Here is a 16,835-nt window from a genome sequence, read left to right on the forward strand (position 1 = left end):
ATATTCAACTAAAAGGTAATTACCGTATGGTTTAGGAGGTACTATTTTACATACCCAATTCAGCGCAACACAGTCAGCTATTCTATGCCAAATTTTTACCATGATAGGGCTTACAACAACATCCATTTTCCAGAAAATCATATATTTTATTTCAGTGCTGCAGCAACCCACACTAATACAATAAGCATATAAAAGAATTTGAGACAATGAATCAGGAATCAGCAAAGCAATCAAAAGGAAAACATTTTCAAAGATAAATACCCTCGAAAACCATCTTGCATATTTAAACATAAAATACAGACAAGCAGGAAGATCCTGCAAGTTTCCAAATCATATTGAACAAGAGCACAATGAGGATTTTAGCCTTAGTTTACTATTTTAATCAGCTTGCATACATCATCAATGGAACACGTCCACATGTTTTTTAAGCTTTTTACTAACCGATAAATTTGGTAGTATGCTACTAATTATTCTATAAACAGATTATATGGCAGCATCATAATATACGCCTCTACCAGCATACATCTTAACCAAGTTCTTGGTGGAAGGCAACCCTGCAACCACGTCCTCTTCGATACCACATTCATTTGTTCCTCTCCGAATCTTGAAGTAGCCATTCTGCCAAATCCAGATAAAGAATTCCCATAAGAGGCGTGGGCAAAAAAATTTCAGTTGTAATTTCATGCAAGTAGAAAAATTATGAGAGCATACATCACCCCAGCTTTTATTCCACTGGTTAGCAAGAAGCTGAAACACCACAAGAAAAGTTAGTTTGACTATCTTACAGAGCAATTTAAAGAAAAAAAATCAAAAAGAAGTTCAAGAATGACATAAAAGAATCACCCAATAATCCTCCCCTTCCTCGCTAGTCCCCCACCCGATCAACTTCACAGCATGCCCACCCATTACACCGCCTGTAATGTGCTTGTAAACTCCAGTTTTATAGTGTGCAAAGTCCTGAAAGAGACATCAACCTCTCAGAGAATCCATCGTTTTTGGAAAAGGAAATAGCACATCCCGCCCATGCAAGGGACTTTGGCATAGTGTGAGCAGCTCTAAACATAACTCATAGTGGCACAGAAAGGACATGACCCAAATGAGAATGTAAGTACGGTAATTCTTTTCTATCACTGTGTCAAACATACGAGACACCTAGTTCACAATTTCAGCTGCTTTAGGATAGCAGATCTGCAGATGTTTTTGCATAAAGAATGTTACTGACGACATATGAGGATTTCCTGAAACCAATAATGCTACAGCAGTCCAGTATGCAAGTAAGCACAAGAATCGTAAGTAAATACCAATAGGAGTGGTTTCCTCTTAAGGGAATTTAAGTGACTTGGATAAAAGAAAACAGTGAAACGAACCGATTACTATCCTCAAGGCAAAAAGCAGATGGAACAAGAAGGGAATTCCTGTGCACCAACACTAACAAATAAAATTTCTTTAAAGACAGAAGGGAAACAAATAACAGCTAGTCAAAATACTAATGTGCCAGAAGGAGACAGGCCCAATGCAGGCTTATACTATTTTATTCTACTTGCATTAAACATATTCACCCACTTCAGGCTTATCCTCTGGTTATAAGGAGCAAAGCAAACTCACCAAAAAAGTATGATAGTTTCTACCGTTTAGTATCCAAAGATGTCATAATATTTGCTGCCAATACTATATACGAGCTTGTTGGAAAATTAATTGATACTTAAAGGACAACAAGAAAGAAAAGAATAAAGATAAATAAAGATAAGACCATTTTTCACCTCATATACAGTAAAAGCGACCTCCACAGGACCATTGACATAAACCTCAGCCATGATGTCTTCAGGAGCTGAACTGATTCTGTAGGCCCCAACACTGTAGTGCTTAGACTCTTGCCAGAGCATGTTCTTCACTTTACACTTCTTTTCACACTTAGGGGTTGAATACACGGGTTCACAACCCGGATGTGCACAACCAATGTCATCAAAATAAGGGTCACACTGTCAGACGAGAAATTGTTAGGTAGACTCAGATTAATCAAGTGAGAAAAAGGAAAAAAAACTAATATCTAATCGGAAGGTTCATATAAATCATTTAGGATAAAGTAAAAAAATACTAGTATCTAATCTGAGAGCTTGAAAGAGCTGCCACACCATGATGAAATTTTATCAACATATGTCAGCAGGCTAGTTGGTAAATTACAGCCTTCCTTTCGATAAGTAAATGATTCTTCTCACTGCTCAGACACTACCTATCCAGTTGTTCAGCATTTTTCTGCGCGATGCATAGTGGAACTCACTAACTGAATAGGATCTATGTTCAGGGTCTAAAATTGAGACCACAAGAAGGGAAAAGGAGATAGAGAGATTCAGAGAAAGAGAGAGAGAGGCAAGTGGGTTAGGTTCAGGCAGTTGTACCTTTACCTACATGTGTACCTACTAATCAAACCCTCAATGTTCAGGTTAATAGAATATTACCTTTTAATTAGTGTGTATTTCAGTTTTTCAAATTAAAAAGCCACCATCATCATGACAAAACCTTATCTTAGTACAATGGAAATCACTAAGTCCTTTTTTCCCCATTCTGACCTATTACTTTTCAGATACAATGGCTGGTCAACCCTCAGGCTTTCTCTCAATTTCCATCCATCTCATTTCTTTACAGTTTTCCTCGTTGGTTCATGAACCGATAACAACAAACCCTTTTTGTCAAAATAAAGGACCGAAAATTGATAATTTTTAGAGAATATAAGTGAGTTCAGCCACAAAACAATGATTCCAGTATTGAAGAGACTGTAGTTTCAGTAGCAACTGACAGGCTTATTAAGGGTAATCAGAATTCACTGGTTGGCTGATTGAGGGAATTCTTCACTATATACAATTATAGGCCGTAAGCCTTATTTCTGGTGCATTACATCTCTGAATTGGATAATTTTAAACAATGAATACATCATGACTCATGAGAGAGTAAGTTGGATCCAAACTTCAAACGGTGTTTCCAAGTTGGCAAACCTTGCCTGGAAGGCTTGGAAGGAGACTTACAACCATAACAATGACATTTCAGCTCACTATGATCTTCCTCATATTTATGATTTATATGAGACAGAAAAAGATGCCCCACCTCACAGTCTAAGAGTGTTCAATAAATCTTTTTTGGTGCTGCAATCACTGTCGGAGATTCCTCATGTGTAAAAAGTTAGATGAAAAAACTCATCTGCTTCCTCACAGCCCAACAGTATTTGAAAAATCTTTCTCTGATCCCACTACTGAAGAAGATTCCCCGTGTTTGATAAGTTGGCTGAAGCTTCTGCTCCTTATAGGTTGGCTTAATTGCTTCGGATAAAAAAAAAATCATTTTTAAATGTCCTTATTGAAGTTGCGTTTTAGATTCATCACACTATGGCTAGCCCAAGTTAAAAGGCCTCCTCCAAACTTGATGCTTCTAATCCACCCACTACACTCAAGCAATCAGCTTGAGTTGGGTGCACTTATGGGACTTAAACATGTAGGCTCTAGACTAAAGGGCTTTCCACTCTCCAATGCTACATAAACAACCTGGCTAGATATGTGTAGAACAAAATTAGTTACCTGGGTGTTTTTATAAAACAATGAGAAATAAGATTTGATTAAAGGCAACTCCTTGAAGAGGAGAACATTACATCAAAGGGAAAAAACAAATAAAAAAGATAACAAATCAAATAGGAAGAGTGTCGCCTACAAAATTGTTACATATTAACTCCTTCCTTATCTAGACAAGCTGCCAATCCATTCACACTTCTAAGGCTATGATACCAAGAAATGTTTAAGTTATTAAAAATAACCAGTATCTCATCAACAAACATAAGAAATCAGCCCCGTGCATCCTTCTTCCTTGAAACCCAGCTTTTATAACCATCAAAGAGTATCCCTCAATGACCAAAGAAGAGGACAAAACAAGCTGAATAGAATCTCAAACCTGTAGAATCACACAAGCCAAAAGCCAGAATAAACAAGGAAGATATTACATATACAGTACCTCTACCAGTACACCCCAGGTTAAGAGGTCTCTTCCTAATAAAATCATTCCCAGCTCCTAGTGTTTTCTAATACATTCCTACCTAACTTGGATTTCTCCAAGATTGCCACATATGCATCACAGTATTTTCATGATTCCTACTCTCATTGTAGTTTACCACAAATGCTATTCCCTATCACTCAAGAATTAGTTAACGCAACAACCAGGTCATATTTCTGTTCACCAGTCTAAAGCACAGGGTCACAAAATCAGCCATTTTCCTCTAAATAAGTGGAAGTATAGCCACCGCATCATGCCCAAGGCTCAAGGTTGAGTCCAAGTAGCCAATCTGGAAGGAATTTAAAACAGTACTGTGGGTTAACCTGAATCAAGCCTGTTTGACCATAGGCTTAATTTCCTAAAGTCAATCAGATCCATCCACTAAACATATCCAGAAGCAAAACCCAAAGTTCGAATACTAGTGAATGGGCAGACCTTGCTTATGGATTTTAGGGTCCTATTAGACTTTATTGAAATATCAATAATCCAAAACAGTTATAACAGAAAAACCAAAAGAGATTAAAAAGGATGCTGCAATGCAGAGTTATGAGGAAAAGAAATGAACATCTAGCAAATACTGGAGTGATAGCACACATCATAGAGATCAAAAGCATAGGAATGGAGCAACTTATAACAATACCTCTTCGGTAACAACTCCATTCTGAACAAAGTACTGCCATGCACGATAAGGATAGCCCCCATCACAACCATCACCACACATAAAACCACAGCATGCTAACACATCATTCACAGATAGGGAAATGCTCTGCAATATAATACATGGTTGAGAATGGAGCAGAACTATGTTTTGCAACTGCAGTTTCTGTTTTTCAGGAAATAAAGGTGTGCTGAAGTCAAGAAGAGAAGATTACCACATTAAGATGGACACAGAATCGATCTGACAGCGATTCTACGGCACCAAATGCCCAACAAGAGCCACAGTGTCCCTGTCCCATCCAATTAAAGACACCAAAGAAATCATTAAAATTAAGCAGTTCATGAGTGAAAAGAACTTAAAGGATGAGTTAACCGGTATACCTGATCTTTATTTGGAACGCAAACATCCGTGCACCCAGGTGATTGCACATGAACCATAAAAGTCAGCCTAGCAACATTTGAGAGAACTAAAAATTTGGAAAGTGAAGTACTGACCAAGTATTTGCCCAATGGTGCTGCACTTAGGCCAGGCTGTTCTTGCATCAAATTGGTTGGGCAGATTTAAATGTGCATCGTGCTTTTTAACTGGAATAGCATCCAAACTATTCTGAGGGGCTGGTTTTACTCCAAGCAGCCGTTTGAATTGAGTAACCTTCAATAGAAAAGATGGTAGGTAACAAGAGTAATAAATAACAGGAGCAACAGTAGGACCTTTGAATATATAGAAGGAAAATATCAGGGCACATGGGTCCTCACACTGTAGTTGGAGAAGCGCGGATTCATGGCAGCTTGCCATCCAGCATTGGGGTTAGCATTTATTTCTTGTACAATTGAAGCCTGCAGAAACAAAATGAGAATAGAAACTGAATATGTGCGAGATAGAACATTCCTTTCAAGCCCAAGTATGAAGAGCACCTGAAGTATATTGGGAACCGCCCTAACTTGATGTATTAGCTTAACTGCATCGACCTGCAATGGTAAAGGACTTGCTGTTAACAACACACTATTTTTATATAAAGCGAGACAGTGGTTGCAAGAGTTCAAACGACTGCTGTAATTTTTAATTTATCTCACCCCTTAAAAATGAGATCATTGCAGTTTAGACAACAACAATCCAAGGAACAACTCAATAATTTGTCAAAGAAAAATAATTTACATGGCCATAGATGAGATTGAAGACAACAAACTCGAGATGAAACGACACTCAAATCAAAGAAGCAGATCATCAAGGTAGTCAGAAATGGACCGGGTATCAGGTTTATATAAAATCATAAAACACAAGCGGATCTATAAACCCAGTTTTGAAAATATTATAGGCAGCTGAAGTTGAGTATGTCTGCCTTCAAGGTTAGTGAAGTGAAACAACTCGTTGCATCTCCAATTCAATTTTAAAGAGAATCTCGAAAAGGAACGCAATACCGGGATTCGACAGCACAAGGCAAGAGAAAGTAAAATGGTAGATATCTGTTTGAGCTCGTACCTGGTTACAAGCAGTGGATGATGCTACAAGCAGGAGGGTTACCAAGTAGAGAGGAGCCATCGCAATGGTTTTCTTTCCTCCTATGTTCCTGCAGAAGTAGAGTTTTTCTTCTCGAGAATGATTCCCCTTCGAAGTTTAATACAATTTCAAATTCTGATAGACAACTTTGACTTTTTGTTTGCCCGAGAAGAACAAAGTAATAAGAACAGGTGTGAACGTAACTTTGATATCGACTAATAATTTGTAAAGTAGAATGATTACACTTCGGCAGCAGTTTAGTTTTCTCTGTTATAGACGATCAGATTGGTAGGTTGAAAATTGAAAACAACCAAAAAAGAGGACGGGGGAATAAAATATCAAAAATAGTATTATTGTCCTTGTCAGTTTTCGCGCTTGAGAGTCATTTCCAAGTTACAAGCATTTATAACTCATAATTCGTTTCTTGTGGGAGTTGAAGTAGAACAGGAAAGATGCCTCGTCTGACGATCAACGGATCACACGTCTGTGTGGGACGATGGGATGAGTTCGTTCAGATTTCAGAGCTTCAATCCAATTGGTGCGACGACGTCAGAGGGCTAGCTTGAAGATCAAGAAGCGAAGACGTTTTTTAGCTTACTCCTGACTCCACCGAAGTCGGCGAGGTCTGGTAAGGATTGGTCGTTCCACAAAATCCATAATTCTCTGCTGTCTTAACATATCGACGCGTATCATAGAGCATCACAATTCCAACTTGGCAAGGGATTGGTGCGACGGTTTTGATCTCGCCTTAAACTGACCAATCACACATGGTTGCGAGTGTTATCAGCCTACCATGTGATTGGTAGGGTGCATAGTCAACCGAACCAATCCGACTAATAAGGCAATAATAGTCCAGGAAAGAAATACCCCACTTCCTTAAGAATAAGGTAATTATTAAAGTTGTAAGTTGTAACTAATAATTATTATAGTTATTATAATATATTTTTCACATTAAGGAATATTTTATGTTAGGGAACATATAGCAAAATAAAAAAAATTATGTAGAAAAATATCAAACTTTGAAAATATTTGTAAGAATACTGGATTTTAAAAGATAAAATCTACACCCCACGCACGTCCACATCATTTTTTTGTTTAAAATCCAAAAAATAAATCTCTTTCCTCTTCCCTCTTCTACCATAAGAAAGAGGAAATAGAAATTTTTTGGATTTTAAACAAAAAAATTTAGGGGGGCATGTGAACAAAATAGTTCTTGAGATTCTCTACATCCATTGAGAGTCATACTAAGTCTGGATTCTCTTAAATAAGTTTTTAATTTTGGTATTTTTCTAAATATCCTTTATAATAAATAAATTTAATAATCATATAATCGTTTATTTAAAATTAAAATAAATTTACATGATTTTATCAATGAACTAATAACAATATTTTTTTATAAAAAATGATAGTTATTATCGTTATTATGTTCATATATTAATGTAATATCGAATCTTTTATAATAATAAAAAATTACTATTATTGAAACTTGTTAACTTTATTTTATATTTTAAATAATTTAAATTTTAATAAGCAAATATTAGTTTGATTCATTACGTAAAAAATTTCATGAAATATATATTATAGTTTAGAAATTTTGAGCTAGTCTGTTGATTATAATAGAGTTAAATATTTTCAATTTAAATAATTAAACACAACTATTTTAATAATTAAATTATATTTAATTTCAAGTTAAATAATTAAACACAACTATTTTAATAATTAAATTATATTTAATTTCAATTTAAATAATTAAACACGACTATTAAAAAGCCTAAAAGGACTGAATCTTATTTTTTCTCATTTTGCTTCCCTCTTTGGAATTCTATTTTAGTTTTTGGAGAACTGGATTGGAAGTTCACAAATACTGAAAGTTGGAGCTCCAGAAAAAAAAATCTAGAACGATTTAACACACATTAATTTGAGAATTATTGTTGATCTCGAATAAATTAGTGAACCTAATTTCTCATTTAAAAAGTGGGAGGGATATGCATGCGTGGGATTTCATTACTTTTGGATCCCATTCACAGGTTGGGTCCCGTAGTGGGCCCCTTTTAAGGGTTAGTGATAGTGGGGTAAACGTGGGGTCCTGCAAATACCAAGGAGTTTCTTTTCGGGTTGAATATGAGACTGAACTCCAATTGAATGGCAGTGTTGTGATAAAAGGTAATAATGTGGTGTATATTGTATCATTGTATAGCGTTATTTGATCTAGCACAAGGATCATCCTTTTGGCCACCTTCGATCGTATTGATTCCTTTAACATAAGAAACGCAGAAACCCCACGCCCCCCTCACTCCGAAAGAGTAAAATATAGATAAAGGAAGAACAGGAATGAATATCGTATTCATATTCCTACATGGTTTCATAGGAAAAGTCTGTATGATCAGACCATGTGTAGAAGAAGCATTTCGCGCCTCATTTTGAATTCTTTAGATGAAGTTTCTGGCCTTCCCGCATGATTATTATGTTAGGTCACTTGAACACGAGAGACACCCAATTGAAGAGTTGCGCAGAAACTAGTGCCAGATATTGAGCTCCTGATCACTGGTTCGGCAGCCATGAACAAACCACGACAAACGTTTGGATGACTATAAAACAGGGGATTGCCAATTTGTTCTCGATCGAATTGGAAGTAAGATGGTCTCCTCAGGCGGGTTTCTAAAATTGAAACTACCCAATTCGCCAGTGACGGGTAATAAAACACACAATCCACAGGCGATCACTACATTTTCAGTTCGAGGCTTCTTCATAACCGGGAAAAGACTTCCATGGAATGCGAAACTTATGATTGTAGACATTGTTCAAAGCTCAAATATGTGCTTAAAAACTGTTTGCTTTTTGGTACAAACATGAGGAGATTATTCCTCCGTAATGAATTATAGAAGCAAACGTTAAATAATTATTTCCGTTATGTATTTGTGACAGTGCATCTTCATAGTGATTCACATCTCATCGCCAATGTCAGTTTAACGCAAGGTATGATTCTTCGTGCTTTTAGTACACAGGTCTGAGTGCGTTATTTGGTATAGCTTAGCATGCATGTTCTTCAAAAGGGACTAGAAGGAACTGTAAAGAGCGAAAAGAATAATAACAGGAAGCCATGTCCTCTCGATAATTACACACTAGTTACATACCCTTGTTATTAAACGAGACATCGATGTGAAAGGGGGAAAGAGACAAAGAAGGACCATACTATTTCGATTAGATCACCCAGAAAAACCTTCTCCTAGCTAGCGGATTTCGATTCGACTGCGTCAGACATATTCCTGTCGTCGCACTAGTTCCAAGTTCATTGCAACTTCAGATACCTGAGACGCCTGTAAATGTGAACAAAATACGAAGCAAAGGGTGAGTTTCATAGAAAGCGTATGTAAGTTAATCAAGATTGATGATGATCAGCTAACAGAAAAAAAAAATATATATATAAACGAATTATAAAGGAACCGGATTCTCAGTATGAAGTCTTGGACAATGAAAATGTATTTGAAACCTGTGGTCGTCGTCGTTGACGAGCGTTGTCTTCCCGTTAGCCTTGTTGCCTTCAGTGTTCTTGTAGTTGGGAAAGGGAACCTGGCCCGACTCTATACACTTCAAGTCTTCCACCAACACATCGTAGTGGCGCTTGACTTCCTCGGTGGATTTTCCTGGGACCATGGACGCCACCTTCTCCCAGCGATCCGGCGTGTCCTTATCGAATATGGCCAACGCCCTCTCGAAGCATTTATTCTGTTTCTGAGTCCACGAAGAAGAAGAACTCAAGGAACAGGAGGCCATTTGGGTATTTGGAGAATCAACAACGAACAAGGAGAAGCCCAAAGACACGAACAAGCAGACAATGGAATGCAAGAGATCGTGAAGCGGAGCTCCTATTTATAGATGGAAAGGAGAAGAAGATGGTATGGTAGATGGCTTTAATTTTTGCACGAGGACAAGACATCCTGAAAGAGGGAGAGAGAGAGAATAAAAGCACAAGGGGAGAAGTTACAGTACAGGGGATCGGAGGAGCTGATTAGGCAAGGATTTTGGCGTGATAATCACAACACACTTGTTTCCTACCTTGTTTTCCTTCTCTCAGCCGTTACTCTGCTTTTTAACCTGTGAGGTTAAGATGTGAAGTCAGTGAAGTGTTACGCACGAGCGATGTGATGTCATAACTACAAATTAAAAACCGGGGGTAGCTCGCCCCTGTTTCCGGCCATTCATTTCTATGTTCTTTTCTTTATGCCATATTTGTGTCTTACTTAAAGCAAATTAAGTTCTTGTAGAAGCTTAAGATAGCAGAGTACGTTTGGTCACATTCCCTGATATGTAGATGGTAGACAGTGGAGCTGTATTTCTCCGCATGGACAGGAGCTTTTATGTTGTAATATTCCGCCTAACGTCCCCTTCGACGATTGTCCGTTAATTATCGAGATCGGAAGAAGCTTGGCTGCGGATCATGGACAAGACTCAACAGGGATCAAGAATATATATCAGCAGACGCAGAACGTGATCAATCGTACGACAGGAGCACTCCGTATCTCCAGTATATCTTTTGTAAATGATGCGTGAAACTCGATATATCACATCGCACAGATTGACTGCAATTGATTATAATTTGTGTACCCTATCGTGCTCCGATGACCACATATCTACGATATTTATACATGCAACTTCGACAACATATCATTTACTTTACAGACGGGTGGAGAAGAGACAGAGAGTACAAGAGAGCGTGAGAGGAAGCCTCTGTGCAATGCAAGTAACCGAATATGCTCATCAATGGTGAATATATATGAATGAAGCCAGCAACAGTAAATGATCCTTTCGAAATGCCCCCCGGCAGTCGAGAGTAGTCCATTATTCAAGTGGAGTCAGGGGAGTCACGGGTGAGGCAGGAGGGAGGGATATTGTGTTCTTGGGCAGTGACAGAGGATATCTCTGATCGACTCGGTCTTTTTCTAGTTACGAGAGGGCAGTGGAGATGATTGGCTTGGGTTAGTGGCGGATAGATTTACGACTGTCCTTATATGTGAGGTTCTCCTCAGCACCTTTGAAAACATTCCTAAAGCGGAAGAGCTGGACATCCATGCACCTGCTTGTCCGCTTCCTACACCGATCACGCTGATCTGCACCTTGGAAACGAAAACCAGATACGATATAGAATTCAGAAGCTAGTCAAACCAAGGCCTTGTATCTCTACCATCCACTTTTTATTTTATTTTATTTTTCACTCTTCTTCTTTCTTCTTCTCCTCCTACGACCACATACGTCGGCGGAAATTCCTTGTCTCTTTAAACAAAAGTTCCTCTCACTTTAGGCATATAGATATGCGATCCTTACCTGGCGGAGCCGTATTTTTTTCACCCATCAACTGTTTATCAATGGCAAGTTGCTATCATTTTTTAACAAAATCGTTCCTCACTCAAAAATCTGACTGATACTTCGAACGCACAGCATTCAGTAGAGATGACTTCCTGACAGAAAAGAAAAACGAACCGATTCGACTCTGCCCCTGTGGGAATCGGGATACATGGTCTTCCCAAAGGATGTGAGGTAGCTTTTAAGAAGATAAGAACACGTCGTCATCTACAAACAAGATACTTCTTTTCTTTTTTTAAGAACATTTACAGACGAGATACAGGCGATAATTTTGGCCCAGAAAAAAAGCGGATCCATGCAATATGTCTCCTAATGGCGGAGCCCTAAACGACCAGTCCGAGAATCTGATTGAGTCAGCTATAGTATGTAATTCAAGTGGGTTCAAATCAGTGTCACGTTTAAAAATTTCGAATAAGTATCCAGATCGGAAATAAGGCAAAAGATGGAGGGAATGGGAAAAGAAATGACGCTGTGAAAACAAGATTATCAGAATATATAATATTTATGGAAGATCTCAACTCCAAAAGGGGACTGCGAGTGCAAGTTGGTGTTGGGCCGGCAAATGTTCTTTTTTTGTTTGTTTTTCAAGTACCTAACAAACACAGACAGCGTAGAGCAAGAAGACGAAGTGAATCTCTTGGGGATGGAATAATTAAAGGAGGTCTATCCAGTATCCCTATCCTCTGAGAATCCGCTATCTCCAACTTGACACAGCTCTCCAAGTTTCCAACCTTTCCTTGCATGAATCTGAATTTTCTGATAAGTCGCCTTGCGCGCGGGGGGGCTCTCTCACACTCACTTGCCCCACGAAGCCGTCTTAATTCTCACTCGCTCGATCCCTCCCTCAAAGAATCTGGGAGCAGAAATACGAAAAAAGTAGGCTAAAAGGGTCGCCTCTCCTGGCTCAAAGTCGAATATGTGAAAGGGGATAGCGACACTCAAAAGTAGGGCTAGACACTACCTATTGTTTTCGTAAACCAATCATGGCGAATCCAACACAGCGTCCCAAAAGTTGGAGATCGAAATTTGACAACAGTCTAAGTGGGCCAACCATGGACGATGCTTGGGTCAACTTTGTATTCTTACGCTTGTGATAACAACTGGGATTCCAAACGATGCTAGTTGCAGAAATGGATGCAGCTCTGGAAAGATATGTTTAAACTCTATAGAAGCTCCTCCTGCTCGTTACGATTGAGCCCCTCTACTGAATCGTACTTACAGTGCATCCCGATCTCTGTATAAGATATTTGGTTTAAAAAATAGCATTTAAAAAAAACTTTGCCATAGGTGAAGAAGAAGCAAGGAAACAGGAGAGGAAGGGACGAGAGAAAACAAAGGCCAAAGAGCACATGAGAGGGCTACTTTTGTTTTCTATCATTGAGAAACAAAGAAGGCTTCTCCCCTCACTCTCCTTTCAGCACAAAGACAGCAAGAGAGGAATGGGAAACCCTGTGCCTTCCTTGCCCTTTTCTGCTCTTTGTATAATTACCATGCTAAAAATAGACAAATAATTATATAAAAATATAAGTAGTCATAACACTTCCTATGTGAACTTGTTGCTTAGTTTCATTTGCCAAGTTTGACATCTATGTCTAACATTCACAATCATATTATGACATCCACACCCATCAATTCACCATTCCCTAATCAAACAGAGTGGGAGACATGCTTTAAGGTGTTATTAGGATTATGAAGTTTTAGTTGTTTTACCTATATTTTAGCAATCCAGTTTTAACCCTCTTTGAATTCTTGTAAAAGCAATTGTTGCCTATAAGGGGATGTAAGTGTGTGTTTTTTTAACGAGAAAGTACATAGCACAGTTGTGAGTTGCAAAATTTCTCCTTCTCCTTCTCCCTTTTTTCCTCCCATATTCTTTTATATTCTAACTTATATTATTGGAGCGAGATGATCAAGGGTTGTCCCTCACGCCCAAGAAATTGATTAGTGTATCTAGTAACAATGCAAATAGTTTTCATGCTTAGATTCCAAAGTTGATGGGAAAAACAATTTCAATCAGTGAGAGATCTAGATGAAAGTGCTATTTTGATTCTTGACTCTTACAAAAGATTGAAGGAGTGTTTATGGAGCTGACGAATGTCACAAGAGGAGAGAAGATTATGCAATAAAATAGAAAGAAGGGTCACAAAACCCTATTATTTATCATGCAAGTTGTAGATTTCACAATCTTTGAGAAGAGGGCAATAACAAAAATTGCAAATGAGGCATGGGATAACTTTGTTAATAAATACAAGGGAGTCCTTGTTAGGCAAGATCTTCACTTGCAAACTTTTAGGAGGAAGTTTGTGCTTTTGGAGCAAGAGAAGTAAAAAATGACATGTAACTTTTTAATGCATCACCAAGGTTTGGTCAACCAAATGAAGACCAATGCGGACTATATAAAGGAGAAGTGGATAGTGCAAAAGGCCCTCAAATCACCCACAACCATATTTAAATATATATTGACTGTTGTCTTAGAGTTGAAGGATCTATCTCAGTTCTTGATTGACATATCGATAAGTTCTCTGCATGTACATGAGCAAAGCCTCTTGGGAAAGATAGAATTGATAGTGGACGTGGTATTGCAGAGTCATAAAATTGTGAGGCGACATAAGGGGGGGTTAGTCAACTTGAAGGACGAGATGATCTTCAACCGCATAACGCCCTTTAACACTTGAAATCGTTAGTGGAGCGCAAATGAAGCTTCATCTCGATGCAGGGGATGAAGGGGTCCTTCATCTCCATGGTTTAATTTTGATCATCTGGAAGAAGGCCTTGTTTGATCTTCTTTGAATTGAAGGACGGGTGACGCTGGCTTTTTCTCCTCTCTCTCCTCGCACCCCCCCCCCCCTCGCGCGTCATCATTTCTCATTTTTTCTTCCTCTCTCCCGCACTCCCTCTCTCGTCTCCCTGCGCCCCCGATGTCGCTGCTGCCTCTCTTCTCTCGGTTTCTCGTCTCCGGCATCCGTTTCTCGGACTCGCCCTCTCTCTCGCACCCCCTCTCTCGTCTCCGTGCCTCCCTCTCTTCTCTCGGACTCGCTCTCCATTTTCTCTCTCGCTTCTCTCTCTCTTATCCCTCTCAACCTCCCTTTCTTCTCTCTCTTCTCCCTCTCTTCTCCCTTTCACCCTCCCACTCCCTTCTTTCTCTGGCTATTCTCCTTTCCCCCAAAATACCTTTCGATTTTTTACTGATTAGGGTTTAGGGCCATGCACAAGAAAATTTACTCAAAGCCCCAGACAAATATTATAGGTTTCTGGGTTTTGTTTGTTCAAAATGACATTGTTGTTGGAGAAGGCCTATGATTGAAGACATATTTACCAGTTTGTTTCTGAAATTATTGTGAATTATCATGGGAAATTACCTGTTGAGAGACTTTGGCATTTGGGTGAAGTTTTGGAATAATATCTTAGATTGATTCTTTTTGGAACCATTAGCCTGAGAAGCATTCTTTGCTGGAGAATAGAATTTCTCTGTTCTGGAATTTAAGATTAAATTTTGGCATTTAGGTGAAATTATTGTGTAATTATCATGGGAAATTGCCTGTGGAGAGAGATTTTGGCACTCAGTAAAGTTTTGGATTAATGTCTTGGATTGATTCTTTTTTAACCATTAACCTGAGAAGTATTTTCTGCTGGACAATGGAATTTCTCTGTTCTGGAGTTGAAGATAAAGTTTTGTTTACATGGCTAAGCTTCAACATTATCACAAGATTAGGTCTGATATGAGATAAAAAGGCAAAGTAAAGCACAAATGAGTTTCTTTCTTGCTCTTAGGAATTTTTTGGTTGGTTGATGCGCCACATATTTTCTTAAGAGCCAAAAGATTGAGGGAAGAAAAGGCTTAGCCGGATTTGATGGGTCGAAGTAGTGCTTTTAAGAGGTAATAATTGGAATGGCTAAGGTTATGGTAGGTCATCCTTTGATCCATCATTTTACCCCATTGTTTTACCTATTTTTCCCAATCACTTGGGAGTAGTAAATGAGATTATATGCAAAATGGGTGAATAGGTGAATAAATGGGTTATGTAAATTGTAGAAAGCATAAACTAACATAATCTAAGGCATCCTTAAGCATAAGCAGGTATTGGGTAGTTTCTATTTATATTCGATCTACTTTATAACAGTATGCAAGTGTTAGACAACCTTCCCAGAATCCTTATGTGGATAAGAACTGTTTTTCTATAACCATTTGTAAACACACCAGATAAAACAATAATATGGGGCATAGAGTGAAAGTGCCTGCATTAGGTTCTAGATTTTAGGAGGTCATAGAACTGCACCTAGGATATCAATTGAGGTCTACAAATAGGAAATTGGATGTTGTTGCCTATGTCAGCCTCCTATTGAAGATTAATGTTGGAGGTCTGTTAATCTCTAGTCAATGTTAAAACTCAAAAGAACAAAAAGAGCCTTCATAACTGAGAAAACTAAATTTTGTTCCCTAGTTGTGGTCCTCAAATAAAATATAATTAAAGTATGTATTTGATTAATTAATTAATTTTATTTTTGTCAAAATATATTATTAATTAATACCATGTAAAAAATCTATCTTATGTTATTAATAGAATACTTTTTTATTCATTAATCATATTTATTTTTTATTTACTCTATTTGTATTAGTGATTTAATAGTGATAATTAAAATATTGTTAACTCAAGCACTTGGTTTAATTAACTTATTTTTATAATTAATAAAATCAATGGTTTTAAATTTCTAAGATGAAGATGAAAATGAACTTGTCCACACTAACACCCTATTTCGAAGACTTCGAACATGAACTTGTCCACACTAACACCCATTTCGAAGATGAAGATCATGTGATGCATGAGATGAAGATGAAGATGAAGATCAAATTTTCAATTTGTTGACTAACCCCACCTAAATAAGTCCTCTACCTCGTGAAAGAAGGACAAACAATACTTCAATGGCCAAGTAGCTCATAGAAAACAAAAAGGATGAAGCAAGGACAAGTGCCACACCCAATGCTTTAAGTGCAAAGATATGGGCATTACAAATCACTACAAAATATTTTACTTTTGCCGATGAATTTTTTTCTAGAAGAGTTCATTGGCACATTTTTTATGTTACATGTTTTATCATTAAATTTATAATTTTGCTAGCAAAGATTTGAGAATTGTGGCCACAAATTTTGATTTTGTGGGTTTATTCACATATTGTGCCTATGAAATTATAATTTTACGAGCACAGTTTTTGAAACTTTGCCAATGAAAAATAGTTTTTTGTAGAAGAATTAGTTCAAATATTAATATAGGAATTCCATGGGCAAAAA

At 37.8% G+C, this 16,835-nt stretch overlaps 2 protein-coding genes across 2 annotated transcripts; both read right to left on the bottom strand.

The window, feature by feature from the left end:
- Positions 1 to 256: 256 nt before the first annotated feature.
- Positions 257 to 6,417, bottom strand: LOC137959229 (cathepsin B-like protease 3). The gene is made up of 10 exons (XM_068806603.1): positions 6,170 to 6,417; positions 5,605 to 5,658; positions 5,446 to 5,526; positions 5,185 to 5,341; positions 4,905 to 5,044; positions 4,673 to 4,798; positions 1,761 to 1,979; positions 844 to 957; positions 712 to 747; positions 257 to 618 (listed from the first exon to the last, which is right to left on the bottom strand). The coding sequence occupies exons 1-10, from the start codon at positions 6,227 to 6,229 to the stop codon at positions 484 to 486; spliced, it is 1,122 nt and encodes a 373-aa protein (XP_068662704.1). The 5' UTR covers positions 6,230 to 6,417; the 3' UTR covers positions 257 to 483.
- Positions 6,418 to 9,267: 2,850 nt separating this feature from the next.
- Positions 9,268 to 10,013, bottom strand: LOC137959779 (protein RADIALIS-like 4). Its single transcript, XM_068807129.1, has 2 exons — positions 9,678 to 10,013; positions 9,268 to 9,504 (listed from the first exon to the last, which is right to left on the bottom strand). Exons 1-2 carry the CDS (start codon positions 9,959 to 9,961, stop codon positions 9,477 to 9,479), a joined length of 312 nt encoding a protein of 103 aa, XP_068663230.1. The 5' UTR covers positions 9,962 to 10,013; the 3' UTR covers positions 9,268 to 9,476.
- Between the last annotated feature and the right edge of the window lie 6,822 nt (positions 10,014 to 16,835).

Source organism: Aristolochia californica, unplaced genomic scaffold, assembly GCF_029961685.1.
Source record: "Aristolochia californica isolate CCGP_79_NKW_82.1479 unplaced genomic scaffold, dmAriCali1.0.hap1 SCAF_3, whole genome shotgun sequence".
NCBI lineage: Eukaryota > Viridiplantae > Streptophyta > Magnoliopsida > Piperales > Aristolochiaceae > Aristolochia > Aristolochia californica.

What these genes read in the sequence shown, in the direction of transcription:
- LOC137959229 (XM_068806603.1), bottom strand. Translation starts at nt 6,229, where the DNA reads ATGGCTCCTCTCTACTTGGTAACCCTCCTGCTTGTAGCATCATCCACT. An exon ending in TCGCTTTTACTGTATATGAG is followed by an intron (nt 958 to 1,760) that starts GTGAAAAATGGT and finishes TGTCTCTTTCAG; the next exon opens with GACTTTGCACACTATAAAAC. An exon ending in AGGAAGGGGAGGATTATTGG is followed by an intron (nt 748 to 843) that starts GTGATTCTTTTA and finishes GTGGTGTTTCAG; the next exon opens with CTTCTTGCTAACCAGTGGAA.
- LOC137959779 (XM_068807129.1), bottom strand. Translation starts at nt 9,961, where the DNA reads ATGGCCTCCTGTTCCTTGAGTTCTTCTTCTTCGTGGACTCAGAAACAG. An exon ending in GTCAACGACGACGACCACAG is followed by an intron (nt 9,505 to 9,677) that starts GTTTCAAATACA and finishes TCACATTTACAG; the next exon opens with GCGTCTCAGGTATCTGAAGT.